At 33.8% G+C, this 14,779-nt stretch overlaps 1 protein-coding gene, 1 long non-coding RNA gene and 4 other non-coding genes across 6 annotated transcripts; 5 read left to right on the forward strand and 1 right to left on the reverse strand.

The window, feature by feature from the left end:
• Positions 1-5,388: 5,388 nt before the first annotated feature.
• LOC108200685 (cysteine-rich and transmembrane domain-containing protein WIH2) lies at positions 5,389-7,744 on the forward strand. The gene is made up of 3 exons (XM_017368924.2): positions 5,389-5,552; positions 5,644-5,902; positions 7,369-7,744. The coding sequence occupies exons 1-3, from the start codon at positions 5,516-5,518 to the stop codon at positions 7,412-7,414; spliced, it is 342 nt and encodes a 113-aa protein (XP_017224413.1). The 5' UTR covers positions 5,389-5,515; the 3' UTR covers positions 7,415-7,744.
• A 273-nt stretch (positions 7,745-8,017) lies between these two features.
• On the reverse strand, positions 8,018-12,277 carry LOC135149741 (uncharacterized). Its single transcript, XR_010287936.1, has 3 exons — positions 12,197-12,277; positions 10,332-10,455; positions 8,018-8,968 (listed from the first exon to the last, which is right to left on the reverse strand). It is a non-coding gene; the product is annotated as an uncharacterized LOC135149741 (long non-coding RNA).
• TRNAP-UGG (transfer RNA proline (anticodon UGG)) lies at positions 8,621-8,692 on the forward strand. Its single transcript has one exon. It is a non-coding gene; the product is annotated as a tRNA-Pro (tRNA).
• On the forward strand, positions 10,083-10,154 carry TRNAP-UGG (transfer RNA proline (anticodon UGG)). Its single transcript has one exon. It is a non-coding gene; the product is annotated as a tRNA-Pro (tRNA).
• Positions 11,741-11,812, forward strand: TRNAP-UGG (transfer RNA proline (anticodon UGG)). The gene has a single exon. It is a non-coding gene; the product is annotated as a tRNA-Pro (tRNA).
• A 1,960-nt stretch (positions 12,278-14,237) lies between the features above and the next one.
• TRNAP-UGG (transfer RNA proline (anticodon UGG)) lies at positions 14,238-14,309 on the forward strand. Its single transcript has one exon. It is a non-coding gene; the product is annotated as a tRNA-Pro (tRNA).
• Positions 14,310-14,779: the final 470 nt, after the last annotated feature.

Below are 14,779 nucleotides of genomic sequence, written 5' to 3' on the forward strand. Positions count from 1 at the left end.
TCGTTAAAACTCGAAAAAATGCAATATTTTCAAGATATTTTTATAATATATACATGTTATATAACTCAAAATTCAACATATATTACATCTATAGATTTTAGTGATGTAAAGGGATAAAATAATTTTATTTGGTTTACTGTCTTGTCATTGAGCATTAGTTTAGTCTTGATGTTTTGATTTTTACAAAAATATTTTAGTGATGTAACCAAAATTTTGGGAAAAAATAAATAATAATATATGATTTGCTATTTTATCAGTCAAGTATCAGTTTGATTAGTACCACTAATTAGTGTTTAGTTAGTAAACACATCCCGAGCCGACTTCCTTATCCGAGGAAGCAAATTGTGACAAGGTATCAGCTTTTGTATTCTCCTCCTCCTTATGTACATATTCTACCAGGCATTCCTCAAATATATTGTGTTGTCTGAGCCCTTACGATCCTCAAATATTTTAACACGATTTTTCCATGCTTCAAATTCACCATTCACTTGAAACATCACAAGTTTTGAGTCTCCACATATTTTCAAATTCTTTACCCTCGGGGTTCTAGCAGCTTTTATTAGGAGTAGAAGAAATACATCTTCTTCACACTTAGCAAGGACGACAGGGATTATAAAAAAAAAATACCGAAATTTTATTAATTAGTTCTCCTGTGATGTGAGAGTTCTGTAATGGGAGGTTTATGCTTGAAGTCTTTCTAATGACTTGCAAACTGCATATACAAATTTTTCGGCCCAATTTAGTTAAACATTACCAAATTTATATTTAAATTCTACTAGATTGTGATATACCGACATAAATTGGTCTAATTTGCTGAATATGATATCCTAGCGACTATATTTAGCAAGATTTTATCACATTTAACTTAATTCCACTATATTGTGACTTTTATCATATTTAACTTAATTTGACTACACTGTGACTTGGCCAATATAAAGTGGTCAAATTTTGCTAAATTTATTATCTAATAATCATATTTAGTGAAATTTTATCAAATATGATCATATTTAACAGATTTATGTCGATCAGATTTATCCGTTTCTGTATAGCAGTGCTTTTGTCATATCTATTTGATTCGGTGAAGGACATGAATAAAGAAACAGTCTCACACATTGAGTCGATAACTAGTTATCAAACAATATTGAGGAGGAAGAATGTATAAATTAAATATTTAATAAATCCACCTATTTATTCAATATAGATTTTTATATATTTAATATATTTTTTTTACTTTTAATATAAAAAATTAGGTGGGACAGAGGGTGTAATTCTATATGACAAAGGAAGAGCAGTGAAATCAAAACATAAAAAGTAGTTCAGGAAGGTTATTCCTAAACACTGTCAGTTCATTTCTCATCCATGTTAGAAACGAGAGAAGTGACATATGGATTGGCAAGTTCATCGGGCCCAAATAGTTGTAGACTCACATATCGGCCCATGTTAGTTTTAAAGATAATACCTGCCGATTACTCCGACAATATATTTTGATCCTCCGTTATCATGAGCATCTCAGACTACCTGTGTTGGCTCAAAACTGCTCCCTCTGTTTTTTATTACGTGACACTTTTGACTTGGGCACGTATCTTTAGGTGGGTTGACCGGGTAATAAAAAATATTATTTTTAATTAAGTTTTTGTGTGAATTAAAATTTTGATCACATATTTTTATTCAGATAAAGAAAATTTCAAAAATAATATTTTTAACTGCCCGGTCAAAGCACTTAAAAGTGTGTGCCAAAAAGTCAAACGTCATATATTAAAAAACGGAGAGAGTATAATATATAAGAGATTTTGAGAGAGCTAACTAATAGGAAGAAGAACATCTTTTTTTTATATCTATAACCAAGGTACAAGTAACCCTTATATAGGCTAACAGAATTAGAGCTGTAATTCGAGTCGGGCCGCTCGCGAGCTCGCCCGGCTCAAACTCGTTTAAGTGGTCTCGGCTCGACTCGACTCGTTAAACGAGCCGAGTTCGGGCAAAGGTTTCGGCTTGTTTAATTAAACGAGCCGGCTCGACTCGACTCGTGAAATTAAACGAGCCGAGTTCGGGTAGAGGTTTGGGCTCGATTAAGTGTAAAATTATACGAGCTGGCTCACTCGACTCGTTAAAACCGGCTCGTTTAGCTAAACGAGCCGGCTCGACTCGACTCGTGAAATTAACCGAGTCGAGTTCGGGCAAAGATTTAGGCTCGATTAGTTAACCGAGCCGGCTCGGCTCGACTCGATTAAACTTGGCTCGAATTAGGTTCGGCTCGAAACTCGCCCGGCTCGGCTCGAATTACAGCCCTAAATAGAATGTATTTTACGAGAAAAATTGAGAGCCCAAGATTAGTAATTATGGTAGCCATATGAAAAGCTAAAGGTCATCTAGTAATTACATAACACTCCATCTCAAATAACTCATAGAAACATCATGCCTCAGCAAATTCTTAGTAAGGAAAACTCATGTGAGGAAAATCCTAACCAAGGAAAAAGAGTGTATGTGTTCTCCAAAGAGTATATACTCGTGAAATATGCCTTTGTAAGAAAAGAAATAAAAAGAGTTTTGTTCATATAATATTTTTTATAGAGTGATTGACACTTTGCACCCCTTATGTTTAGGCACTTTTTCAATTTGGTCTCAAACAATTGTTTTTGGCAGTATGCACCCTAAAGTTTGAAAACCGCTTCGCTTTGCACCCCTTTGACCACTCTCCGTTTAATTGACCGTTAAAGTTAACAGATGTGGGATTTACATTGTGCACCCCACACCTTGCACTTTGCACCCCATATCTGCCAATTTTTTTTCATAAGTATTTTTTATCGGCTAATAGGAAAAGGGTGACAATTGAGGGACTTGTATCAACTCTGCTGATATTATATGATGGCATTTGAAAAGAAAGAACAATAATAATGCGACAGAAGAAGATACAAAATCTCCACTTCACATTTCTAGCTTTGCATTCAACAGCTCCATCCTCTGGGATCCAGAGAGACGGGATCGCCCTTCTTTAGTTCAAGACACATCACATGTAGATATTTCACAAATTTCAATAATAATCTTCAAGTAATATCAATGCTAAAAAAGTGTAATTTTTCCTTGATAAAGTGCTGCCTTAATTTAACTTAATTGATGAGATTCTCAAAGCACACAAAAGTGTAAAGAATCTCTATATTAGTATACGTATTAGAGAATCTCAGAATTCTGGTGTGATTTTGTAGTATTTTGTAATCTCGTATATATATTTTGTGTGAGTTTGTAGTATTTTGTACAATCAGACGTTCTCAGGTATAGTTCGCAATCAAATAACTTGAAAGATTTGCGGAGAGTTATAATGCATGTTTTGGTTAGTAAACTTTAAGGGCCTTATCATCATTAAACAAGCTTCACAGCTGATTTTGATGATAATTTGCACGTTATGATCATCTTTGTTAAAATCTTACGGTGGGTATTAGGGATAATTTATCTATGCATCAAGGTTTGAGAGTGGATAATCTTTATCCAAGCAATGGTCTAATCTTGGCTTAGAAATAAGAATCTTAATCACGTGAGAAACCACATATCTATGTTCTCATACTTTGTTTAAGTGTTTTATATTTCGGTCTTTCTAATGTGTGCCCAAGGGCACACAATAAACACTAAATTCTATAAAAATGGACTATTTTGATTGGTAGAGTTGATGTGAATGCAGGGGGCTATTATCATTTATTGTTCATCCACCAATCAAAATGAACTATTTTTATTAGAGTTAGGGACTATTGTGTGTCCTTGGGCACACCATAGAAAATCCCTTTATATTTAAACACTTATAATTATTTTTTTTCTTTTCAAATGCCATCATATAACTTCAGCAGAGTTGCATACAGGTCCTTCAATTGTCACCCTTTTTCTATTAGCCAATACAAAATACTCATGAAAAAAAATACTCGTGAAAAAAATTAACAGATGTGGGGTGCAAAGTGCAAACCCCACATCTGTTAACTTTAACGGTAAATTAAACAGAGAGTGATCATAGGGTGCAAAGCGAAGCGTTTTTCAAACTTTAAGGTGCATAATGCCAAAAAAAATTATTTGAGACCAAATCGAAAAAACCTCAAAAAAAAAAAAAAAAGTAGGAGTCCGGACACGTTATACCCCTCCCTATCTGGTTTTGAGGTTCGCGGCCCAACACATGTTATATTTTACTTATAAAATATAATAAATAGACAAATGGACAATATTTGGGGATATTGGACGGATTCCACCCCACTAGACTATCTCACAAATTGTGCAAACTGGTGGGCCGGTTGAAAGTCAACCTGACATGTGGAAAATTTCCCTGCACTTTCGGAACGGAATCTCCAATTTTTTGGACAGTTATCTTCCATGTACGCAGCTCAGATATGATAAGCGGCCTTTTATAAATAATACTGAAAATTTTATTTGATCAAATTTTTATATACATTTCTTAATTTCTTATCCATTACGAGTAATAAATTATTATTTACATGAATAATGAATTCTAATATTATATATCAAAAAACTAATTTAAACATAAAAATTTCAATCATACTGTAAAATAATTTAGAACTATGTGAAAGAACGAATGACTTATATAAAATAAGAAAAAGAATATCATAATTAATTTAATTATTGGCATATAACTTATATCTTAATTTTCTATATCTTAGTTTATATATTAGCTTTTACTATTATTTTTATCATTTATCCTTAATTTTAAATTTTTGTAGTATCAAATTATTAACAAAATTTTGCTTCGGATTTATTTTTGTTATCAAATTACTTGTATTTCTATACATGTACAAGAAATTATAATATTTTCTATTATACATCTTTCGATTATTTACAATTTTCATATAGTTTTATTGTGTATATATTTGCTATTTTTTATTATCAATTTATTTTTAATAATCAAATAGTACTCAAGAGTGTTCGGACTCCTATTAACAGTCCAAACACTCTTGAGTATTTAATTATTAAAAATTCTTATATAATTCTAAAATAATATAAAATAAAATTTATCTTTCAAGGGTTCGAAAATAATATAAAAAATGAAATTCCCATTTTAAGCGTCATTTTTCTATCCAAGCACTGCTATATTGAAACAAGGGTCCTTTCTAAAATATCAAAATTATAAAAAAATTCAAAAATACTGTATAATCTTTAATCTCAATTACAATTGTTGCAACTCTCTCATCTCCAAAATGAAGAGCTTTCAACTCTTCGTAAACAACATATATAACTATGCAAAAAAATAAATTTAATGTTTTTTTTAAGATAAAAAAATAATGTTAATCTTCTAGAATTTTCAACTCAATAAAATAACCTTGCACATTTTATGTTGTAACCACGAAAGTACTCACGAAAGGATTATTTAACATTTAACTACTTCCCTATAAAATGTTGTGCAGCCAAATCACATGATAGGAGAAGGTGGAAGTTGAGGATACAAACTCCTCCCCCACCCTCATACACATATTCTCACATTTCTTCCTCCTTTCCCAAATATCACAAATTAACAAAATACATAACCATGAGTTATCCTCCTGTTGCCAATCCTCCTCCTCAAGGTTGCTTCTCATTCTTATTGTTTTTCCTAAGTTTCCAAAAATTTCTTCTCTTTTCTTGTTAATTTTGTTTGTGCATGTATATGATGAATAGGTTATCCTCAACCAGATCAACCTAAAGATGGATATCCACAACAACAACAAGGGTATCCTCAACCAGGTTACCCTCCACAAGGGTACCCTCAACCAGGGTATCCACCACAAGGGTATCCTCAACCGGGGTATCCTCCACAAGGGTATCCTCCTCAGGGCTATCCACCTCCGGCTTATGCACCTCAGGGCTATCCACCTCAGGGGTATGCTCCTCCACCACCCCAGCAACAAAAGCAAAGCGGTAGCTTCATGGAAGGATGGTAAGTCTCCTTAATCATACACTCCTGCATATATATTTTTGTGTGTCCTCTCGTGGAACCAGAATTTCGAAACAGACGGGAATAATAAATTTATTGATAGATCAACTTTTTATTGATTTAAACTAAGATTTTGAAATTTTAATTTTTTTTTTATTGATATTTGAAGATTAGTGGGAGCTGTAGTCTAGGTTAGCCCCTTTGTCTGCCCCGTTGTGGGCCCGGTGTGTGCATGTTACATGCATGACTAGGTTTTGTCAAAATCTGGGTAGATGAGTGAATGATCTTAACCGGGGATATGATAGGATGATCTGGTTTGTGAACAGGTCAACTGTTTGATTGGTCTACGGTTGTTAAGTCTTTGTTAAGGACAATGAGAAATAGACTATTTACTTGAATACATATTTACAGGTTGGATTTGAAAATGGCAACTTGACAGTTGAATCTTTGGTGGCATTTTGGTCTTTCTGTCATTATTATAGTACTTTTCTGATCTACTATATGTTTTTTTAGTTGATGAAATAGTTTACCAATAATTGTGCATATTTTTTATTCTGAGTTGCATTGATCTAGAAGGTGTCATTAGCCGCCCTGCTTGTCTTTTGTTAGTTTTTAACGTTTGTATCATTTTTGCATCTTGTGATATTCCTTCTGAAACTCTACTTGGAAAAGGACACTTTAGAACAGAAGAGTTGAATCTCATTAGTTGATTGTAGAGGCATATATGGTGTTATATGATTATAATTATGTTGCGTAATTAAGGTTGTCTTAGTTTACAAATGGGAAACCACTCTATATGCTTAGTGTCATAGTTAGATCAAAACAAGTTGAATGTTATCCGAGAAGTCGGAGATGTTGCACTTATAAGCACATCGTACTTTTGTAATGACATAGAAAAATACAATTTGAATGTTGTTCGAGAAATCGGGATGTTGCTCAAGCACATCATACTTTTGTAATGACATGTAGATCAAATACCACTTGAATGTTGTCCAAGAAATCGGGATGTTGCATAAGCACATCATACTTTTGTAATGACATTGTCGTAGTCTCAGGCTCACACACTACTCTGAAACTAAACATACTCTGGAGTCGGGAACTCTGTTCTAACCTTCCTCTCAATCAAAAAAAATCAAATTGCTGTCATTTTCTGATGTATAAACACAAAGACTCCAGATCAGCCAAGCTGTAATGTTCTTAAATCTCGATGTAGTTATAATCAAGTGAACAAAATTTGCCGTTTGTTTGCTACCTACTGTTTGTTTCTATTCGTATCATCTGTAAGTTCGTTGTTTTATTCTTTGTACATTGCTATTTCCACCCTTCGCGATTTCTACCACTTGGATCCAAGCTAAGGCTTTATCACAAGGATGTTTTGGAATATAACAGCTGTATTTGTCTGTGCAACTATGTAATAATGATCATATTGTAATCGTGTTTTGTTCTAACCAGCCTAATAAAATTTGCAGTTTGGCTGCACTTTGCTGTTGTTGTCTCCTTGACGCTTTCTTCTAATGAGAATCTTCAACGAATAAGCTTCCATTGATCGGCGAATCTGTCCCCAGCAGGGTCCTCTGTCTATAGCTCTACCTCGATAGATAACACCTGGATATTTTTCTCGGTGTTGATTCTTGTTGTTGGTCTGTGCTCTTAGTTTGAATTGATGTAGGTTTGTAAATTCCCAAAGGTACTGTATTTACTTGTATGGAAATGCACTTGCTGCAATTTCTTATTTGATACTGCTGAGTTGTTTGTGTGTGATTCTAATAATGGGGATTGATCCTTTGTAATTCATCGCCTTGTTGCAACTTATTTGAAGTGTTCAAATAATGACGTTTCTCGTAATGGCCTGTTCGGGAACTTAAATTTCATTTAAAATTTTAGATTTGATCAAATGACATGTCTGGATACATCAAACAGTTGGATTTGAATTTTATTTGAAACCGAGGACATTAAAAATACTAGTATAAGCCCGAGAATTTGAAATGACGCATCAATTCAAGTCATTTGAAATCCTAAAATTAAAATGAAATACATGTTTTCAAACGCAATCTAAAAGAAGTTGATTGCAGTCACATTGATTCTTTTATATTGCAGTTTTAACATTAAGCTACAATACCACGCGTTTCTCTGTTCAACTCATCAGATTATACCAGAGAAATTAATCATGATTCCATATATTTGGAGTAAAAATGATGATCACATATCGACTAAACTGTTTTGAACCGATAAACATGAATCATATAGTATGCATATATCAGGAGGCCAAAGTATCTGTTGCATATGAATTACTTACCATGGTTGTTGGATGAATATCTTCCAATGCATTAACTGCTTATCTCTTTCCTGTCTGCAAACTTTCAACAAGTTTTAGTCTTCAGCAAAGATTATGAATAAACACCGGAACCAAATACGCGTTGAGAGAAGTTCAACTGCAAGAATTAGCAGAGGAAATTAAGTTATCGGTTTTCCCTATATAAAAAACCCTCAGGATCGTTGACATCAGAACAAGACACAAGTCAGAGATCATGATCAGGTGTTTTTTCTGTCGAGTTGCAGATGCCAATATTGCGGAAACATTTTTAATGGAGACCAAATCGGACAATGTGTTCTGGTAAAATTGATTTCATGGATGGAAACCAATTAAAGTTCATTGACTAACATTCATACAGCACTGGTCTTACCCTTACAACTTAAAGGAAAATGAAAACATTTCTCACAGGGCATTTGGTCTAGTGGTATGATTCTCGCTTTGGGTGCGAGAGGTCCCGAGTTCGATTCTCGGAATGCCCCGTTTTTAATGCCCTTCCCACCAAACAGAAGTTAGCAGAACACATAGGACTATAGGAGTCAAGAACAGAAGAGATACCTAGTGGATTTGTACAATTCCAGCCATATTGATTCTAATGATTAGTGAATGTCTTCTCTCAATGCATTGTATTCTTCTGTCATCCATTAGCACACAATTTGTTTTGTTTCCTCTGGATCAATTGTATTCTTCTGTCATCCTGCACACAGTTTGTTTTGTTTCCTCTGGATCAATTTCGAAAATTTTGTATTACAAATTACCTGCAAGGTTGAGGAGAGAAAAAAAATAAGCCGACTGCAGTCACCTTGGTTCTTTTGTACTGAAGTTATAAGATTAAGCTACTATACCATGTGTTTCTCTGTTTATCTTATCTAATTATACCAGAGAGATCAATAACAATTCCATAATTCTACTCTTTAAATAGAGATTTTCAGAATGGATGCCAATCAAGCACTGCTTAACTAACTGACATCGTTATAGGTTTTCGGCTTCAAAAATTATTTGTTAGGCCATTATTTGCCGAGTTTTATACAACGACCATTTAAAAAAAAAAAAAAAACTGAGTCCAGGCCACCAAACTGCAATTTACTCTCAAGAATAAAAGATACCCACTGGATTTGTACAATGCCAGGTTGTCCATTTCATATGATTCCTAGGAATGTTTTTTCTTTCAATTAATGCTATTCTTCTGTCATTTATTAGCATACAATTTGGTTCCTCTGGCTGATTACTTTCGAAGTTGTATCTGAATTCCTACAAGTTGAGAGTTGAGACATTTGAACTGCAAGAGAGGAAAAAAAATTTCAATTATCTACTAGATGTATAAGGAAAGCAACTGCATGAGAACATGAAAAGGAGTTTGTACAACTAAACATGATGTAAACTGTAAAGATCACAGGATTCAATCCGGTGTTTTCTGATTCCATGTGCCAATATCCTAATTATATTTTTATTCCTTTCATGTCTGCAAACTTTCGACAAGTTCAACTTTTCAGCAAAGATCATCAATAAACACAGGAAACCTAACACGTGTCAGGGAAGTGTGACTGCAAGAATTAGGAGAGGAAAATACATTATTATTTTTCCTGTGTAAAAATAACCTCATGATCTAACAACTCAACAAAATATAAATTGACTAAAGAAAAAACATATGACATAAACCGGAGAACATGGTAGATGCAGATATCGCGGAAACATTTTTAATGGAGATCTGATCAGATAATGTATACTGGTAACTCAATTTCATGAACTGTAAGGAATTAAAAGTTCCTCGACTAACAATCATACAGCACTGGTCTTACCTTTCTTTTTAAAGACTGCATTAATGAAGTCAGACAATGACATATAGTATAAGCAGAAAACTTTAATCCCACAGGGCATTTGGTCTAGTGGTATGATTCTCGCTTTGGGTGCGAGAGGTCCCGAGTTCGATTCTAGGAATGCCCCATTTTATATTCCTTTCTCTAGCGTACCATTTGCCTAGTTGGTCTGGTATAACAGACAGAAGATTATTATTTTTTTTGTACCAGTTGCCTAGTTGGTTAGGTATGACAGACAGAAGCTTATAATGTTTTTTGTTAAAGGTAAACTTATGACTTAAGAGTCGAGAACAAAAGAAATTACATGAGATTCCACTGAATGATTTTTCTTCAATGCTTGGTATTCTTCTGTCATCCATTAGAATACAGTTCGTTTCTTCTGGCTGATTAATTTCGAAAATTGTAGGGGACAAGTTGAGACAGTACACCTGCAAAGGTGACGAAAGAAGAAAATAAGTTTTTGATTATGTATTGTAATATTAAAAGTGCTGCATGAGGACATGATACAGAAATTATACAACAAAAAAAAATCAAGGATTCAATACGGTATCTTCTCAGTCCAGGTATAAATCCTAGTTTTATGATAATTAGACCAAATCGCATTGGAGAATTTGAATGAGCTTACTAATTGAATTTTACCTGGCTAACATTCAGAGATAAGAGGATAAAATGTCATCTGTTGAAAATACAGATTGTTTCCTCTGGCTGATTAATTTTGAAAATTGTATCCTACAAGTTGAGACATTTCAACTGCAAGGGTAAGGAGAGGAGAACATAATTTCTGGATTATCTACTACAAATTAAAGGAGCTCTGCACAGTATTCTTCTGTCATCAATTGGCAAACAGTTAGTTTCCTATGGCTTATTAATTTTGAAAATTCTATCCTACAAGTTGAGACTTTTTTTTGGTTGCTATATTACAAGCCGAGACATTTTGAACATTGTATCCTACAATGAGACATTTTTTTGTGCTAAATTAGAAGTGGAGACATTTTAGCTGCAGCGGTGACGAGAAAGTAGATTTTGATTATCTAATATAAAATTAAATGAGCACGACTGCATGAGGACATGATAAGGAAATTATTCAACTGAACAGAGAATACAAATTGCAGGATTCGATATGGTGTTTTCTCAGTCCAAGTGCGAATATCCTAGTGTTATCTTTATTAGACGAAATTGAAGAATTTGGTCCAGTGACTTAATATAAAGCAGTGAGCTTACTCAACTAATTGAAAGTACTTGGCTAACATTTCGAATTAAAATATAAAATGGCATCTGCCATTAATTAGCATACAGTTTGTTTCCTCAGGGCTCAGGCTAATTAATTTTGAAAATTGTTTCCTACGAGTTGAGACACTTTAACTGCAAGGGTGAGGAAAGGAGAAAATAAGTCTTTGATAAGGAATTTGTACAACTAAACAAAAAAAATAAAAAGTCGCAAGATTAGAAGATCTGTGTGTTTTCTCTGTCCAGGTGCAAATATGAAATTCCCTAGTTATATAAGTAAAGATGCAAATTATCCAATCAAATCTAAAGCAATGAGCTTACTCAACTAATTAAACTTGCCTGGTTCAATTTAGAAGTAAGACGAGAAAATGTCAGCTTTACAGCATTGTCACATCTCACCTTGGTTATTAACAGACCATATATGAAGTATTGAAGTCAGAGAATTACAGATGTTGTTAGAAGAGATAATAATAGCATCACACAGATGGGCATTTGGTCTAGTGGTATGATTCTTGCTTTGGGTGCAAGAGGTCCCGAGTTCGATTCTCGGAATGCCCCCTTTTCCAAAGTTTCATGTTTTGCAATAAGTGGAACTAAAATATTGTCAGTCATAGCCATGTTCATAATTTTTTAAACTTAACAGTTGAGACTGAGAACTAACCCTGTGATCTGCACTACACCTATCATTAGTCAATATTAGAACAATACTTTGTATTTTCACCATCGGATTTTGCTTATCCTTTTTCTTCCATCTCCAATTTTGTTTATACTTCATTTCCATTAACATCTCTATTTATTCGCAACTAACCAGTGGCAGTGTACGGTTACATATTACTTGGAATAAAGGGAATGACGTGGAAACATCACATATATTGAAGGGATTGATGGGGTATAAAAGATGATGAAATTATAAAGATCAATTTTTCAGATAAATGAAATAACCTCCAGAGTAAATTTGATGCACAGACCATTGAACGCCATCCAAGTGACCAAAGTCAATCCCCACTTCACTTTGAACATGCAACACACACATGACATATATTATATGTCAGAGACTAATATCAGAAAACTATAAATATTAGTTACATAGTAAAAATATTTGTGCTAAATTTAAATATTACTAAACCGTAAACTTAGCCAAAATTGATTTATCCATTTTACACAGAGTGACTATCAAAAATTTAGAATATCAGTACTTGCACTAATTCGTAACCCTTACTTAATGCATATAAATGAAAAGATATCTAAGCTTTAAGACTATTTGAATATTGAGGATCAAGGACTATTATAGTCATTAAAATGTTTCTATCTAATTGATATATTCACCTCCTTTTGATTGTACCACTTTTTTTTTTTTTGACAAAATGCAAATTCATTCCATTAAATTAAAACAAGTCTAGTCGGGACAACTCCCCAACTAACAATGCAATCAGGTTGATAAACAATAAAATGAGCTAAACAAATAGCCGCATTGTTTCCAGACTGCTTAACAAACTGAATCCAAGGATTCTTGAAATTAAAAATGAATACAAAGGCTTCTCGAGTAATCCAGCCTACATCAATCCCGAAAATGGTAGCTTCACAATTGACCTTCACAATAGTTCCATGGCTGTTGCGGTGTTCAGACGACTCAGTTGTAAAAACTAAGCAATGAGGAACAAGGGTCCTCGAATAATGAACAACTATAATTTGTGAAAGGTGAGCACATGCGATCGCCACCGTTCCAAGCATACCCCAGCTATCTACATGCCGGAAGCCAGCTATAGACATGCCGAAAGTATTAATGATGCGATAAGCCAGATCTCCCAAAACTCCATCACAATCATTCTCATTGATAACACAAGACGACATATCAACGCAGATCACCCAAGACTGGGGTACTAAATTAACACACGCCAAAAGGCGAGACAGGAAAACACAATCGGATCTTTGATTTCAAAAGATCTGATTTATTCAGAAAGCAATCAAGCCCAAACTCAAATCCGAAACAGATCCGAGAATAAAACTCGATTGGAATCTTCGAGGTTTAAGCAACACTCGATTTTATTGAAAAACAAAAAACTAGTAAATAGTGGAGAAGATGGGAGAGCGAAGATGATTTGGTGGATGAAGAGGATGAAAGTGAAGAATGGAGAAGTGACGGCTAGTTTTGGGAGTCGACTCTCAAAACCCTAATTTGAGAGAGAATAGTGTTACTGCTTCTTTTGATTTATTTTCATGCGGTAAAAAATGCTAACTTGATTGTACCACTTAATCTCACTGTCTCTGCCTTATTTTTAAACCTCTCACAAAATCTAAACTGTGAAAATACTGTTAAAACCTTACAAGGATTGACTGCGAATTATTTAGTCATTGATTAAACTGTAGCATATAGAACAATAGTTGTATACCATAATTAACACTTGAAACAAACATAGCCTAAGAGAGATCGATGATCTAAATAAAATTATAACAAATGCAGAATCAAACATATATCTAACTACAGATCAGGAAATTGTGAGACACGTAATTTTGGCATCTGCAACACAACACGCTGTAGGTGATGATTTTTAAGTCAATTATCTTCTTATAATACATACTTTGTGCAAAAATAAAGTCGGATATGGTACACCCTAACAAACTTTTTGCTACTTTTTCTTGGTTTTGGACAGTTATAGAAGTTCAAATATTTATGAAATACCAGGCAACGCCTTGCAGTTCTTTCTCTATTCATTAGTCCACTATTAGAACTTACGTGAGTTAATTGAAAACTTCCGAAAAACACTACTATAACACATAATGTTAAACATCCTCCAAGAATCTTAACATTTTCTATAATATAATCAATAATGAAATGTATATATGATTTCTAATGAAGGGGGTACAGCCATTAAGCATAATAATGCAAATTTCGTGCTTAAATGCTTATAGTAAGAAATTAAGTACACATAGTTTTATTAGGAGGATTGATAGTCAACTGAAAAAACAAAATAATTTAACATGTGGGCATTTGGTCTAGTGGTATGATTCTTGCTTTGGGTGCAAGAGGTCCTGAGTTCGATTCTCGGAATGCCCCTTTTTAAATTTAGTCATTAGTGTAAGTGTTTGAGTTTTCAGCTTAGTACATCATTCAGTTTTCCAAAGATCATATTATATATTATTGTTATATCTTATTGTTAATTTTACCTCGAACATTTCAACTCTAGCCATACTAATGTCTAATAATATAGATAAGTAAGCCAACTGGATTTGGTAAGCCTGACTGACAGAAGTTAAAACATACAGTAGATACCACATTCAACAACTTTAAACTATCCATTCTCCTACTTGTGACCTCCACCAATGTTGTGATATTTGAATTACATTTCATAGGAGGTGCTCTTGTATTCTTTTATTGAATTTCTTCTACCTCCCAATTTTAATTCACACTTTTTTTCCATTAGCACCTCTAGTTGTTCCTAACAACTGAGAGCATCTGTAGCAGAGGACCTCTTCCCATCTTAGGCCAAGAGAAAAGAGAAGAGGCCAGACCACTAAAAAAATGAA

Source organism: Daucus carota, chromosome 9 (genome assembly GCF_001625215.2).
Source record: "Daucus carota subsp. sativus chromosome 9, DH1 v3.0, whole genome shotgun sequence".
Lineage (NCBI taxonomy): Eukaryota > Viridiplantae > Streptophyta > Magnoliopsida > Apiales > Apiaceae > Daucus > Daucus carota.

What these genes read in the sequence shown, in the direction of transcription:
- LOC108200685 (XM_017368924.2), top strand. Translation starts at nt 5,516, where the DNA reads ATGAGTTATCCTCCTGTTGCCAATCCTCCTCCTCAAG. An exon ending in TGCCAATCCTCCTCCTCAAG is followed by an intron (nt 5,553 to 5,643) that starts GTTGCTTCTCAT and finishes TATGATGAATAG; the next exon opens with GTTATCCTCAACCAGATCAA. An exon ending in GGTAGCTTCATGGAAGGATG is followed by an intron (nt 5,903 to 7,368) that starts GTAAGTCTCCTT and finishes TAAAATTTGCAG; the next exon opens with TTTGGCTGCACTTTGCTGTT.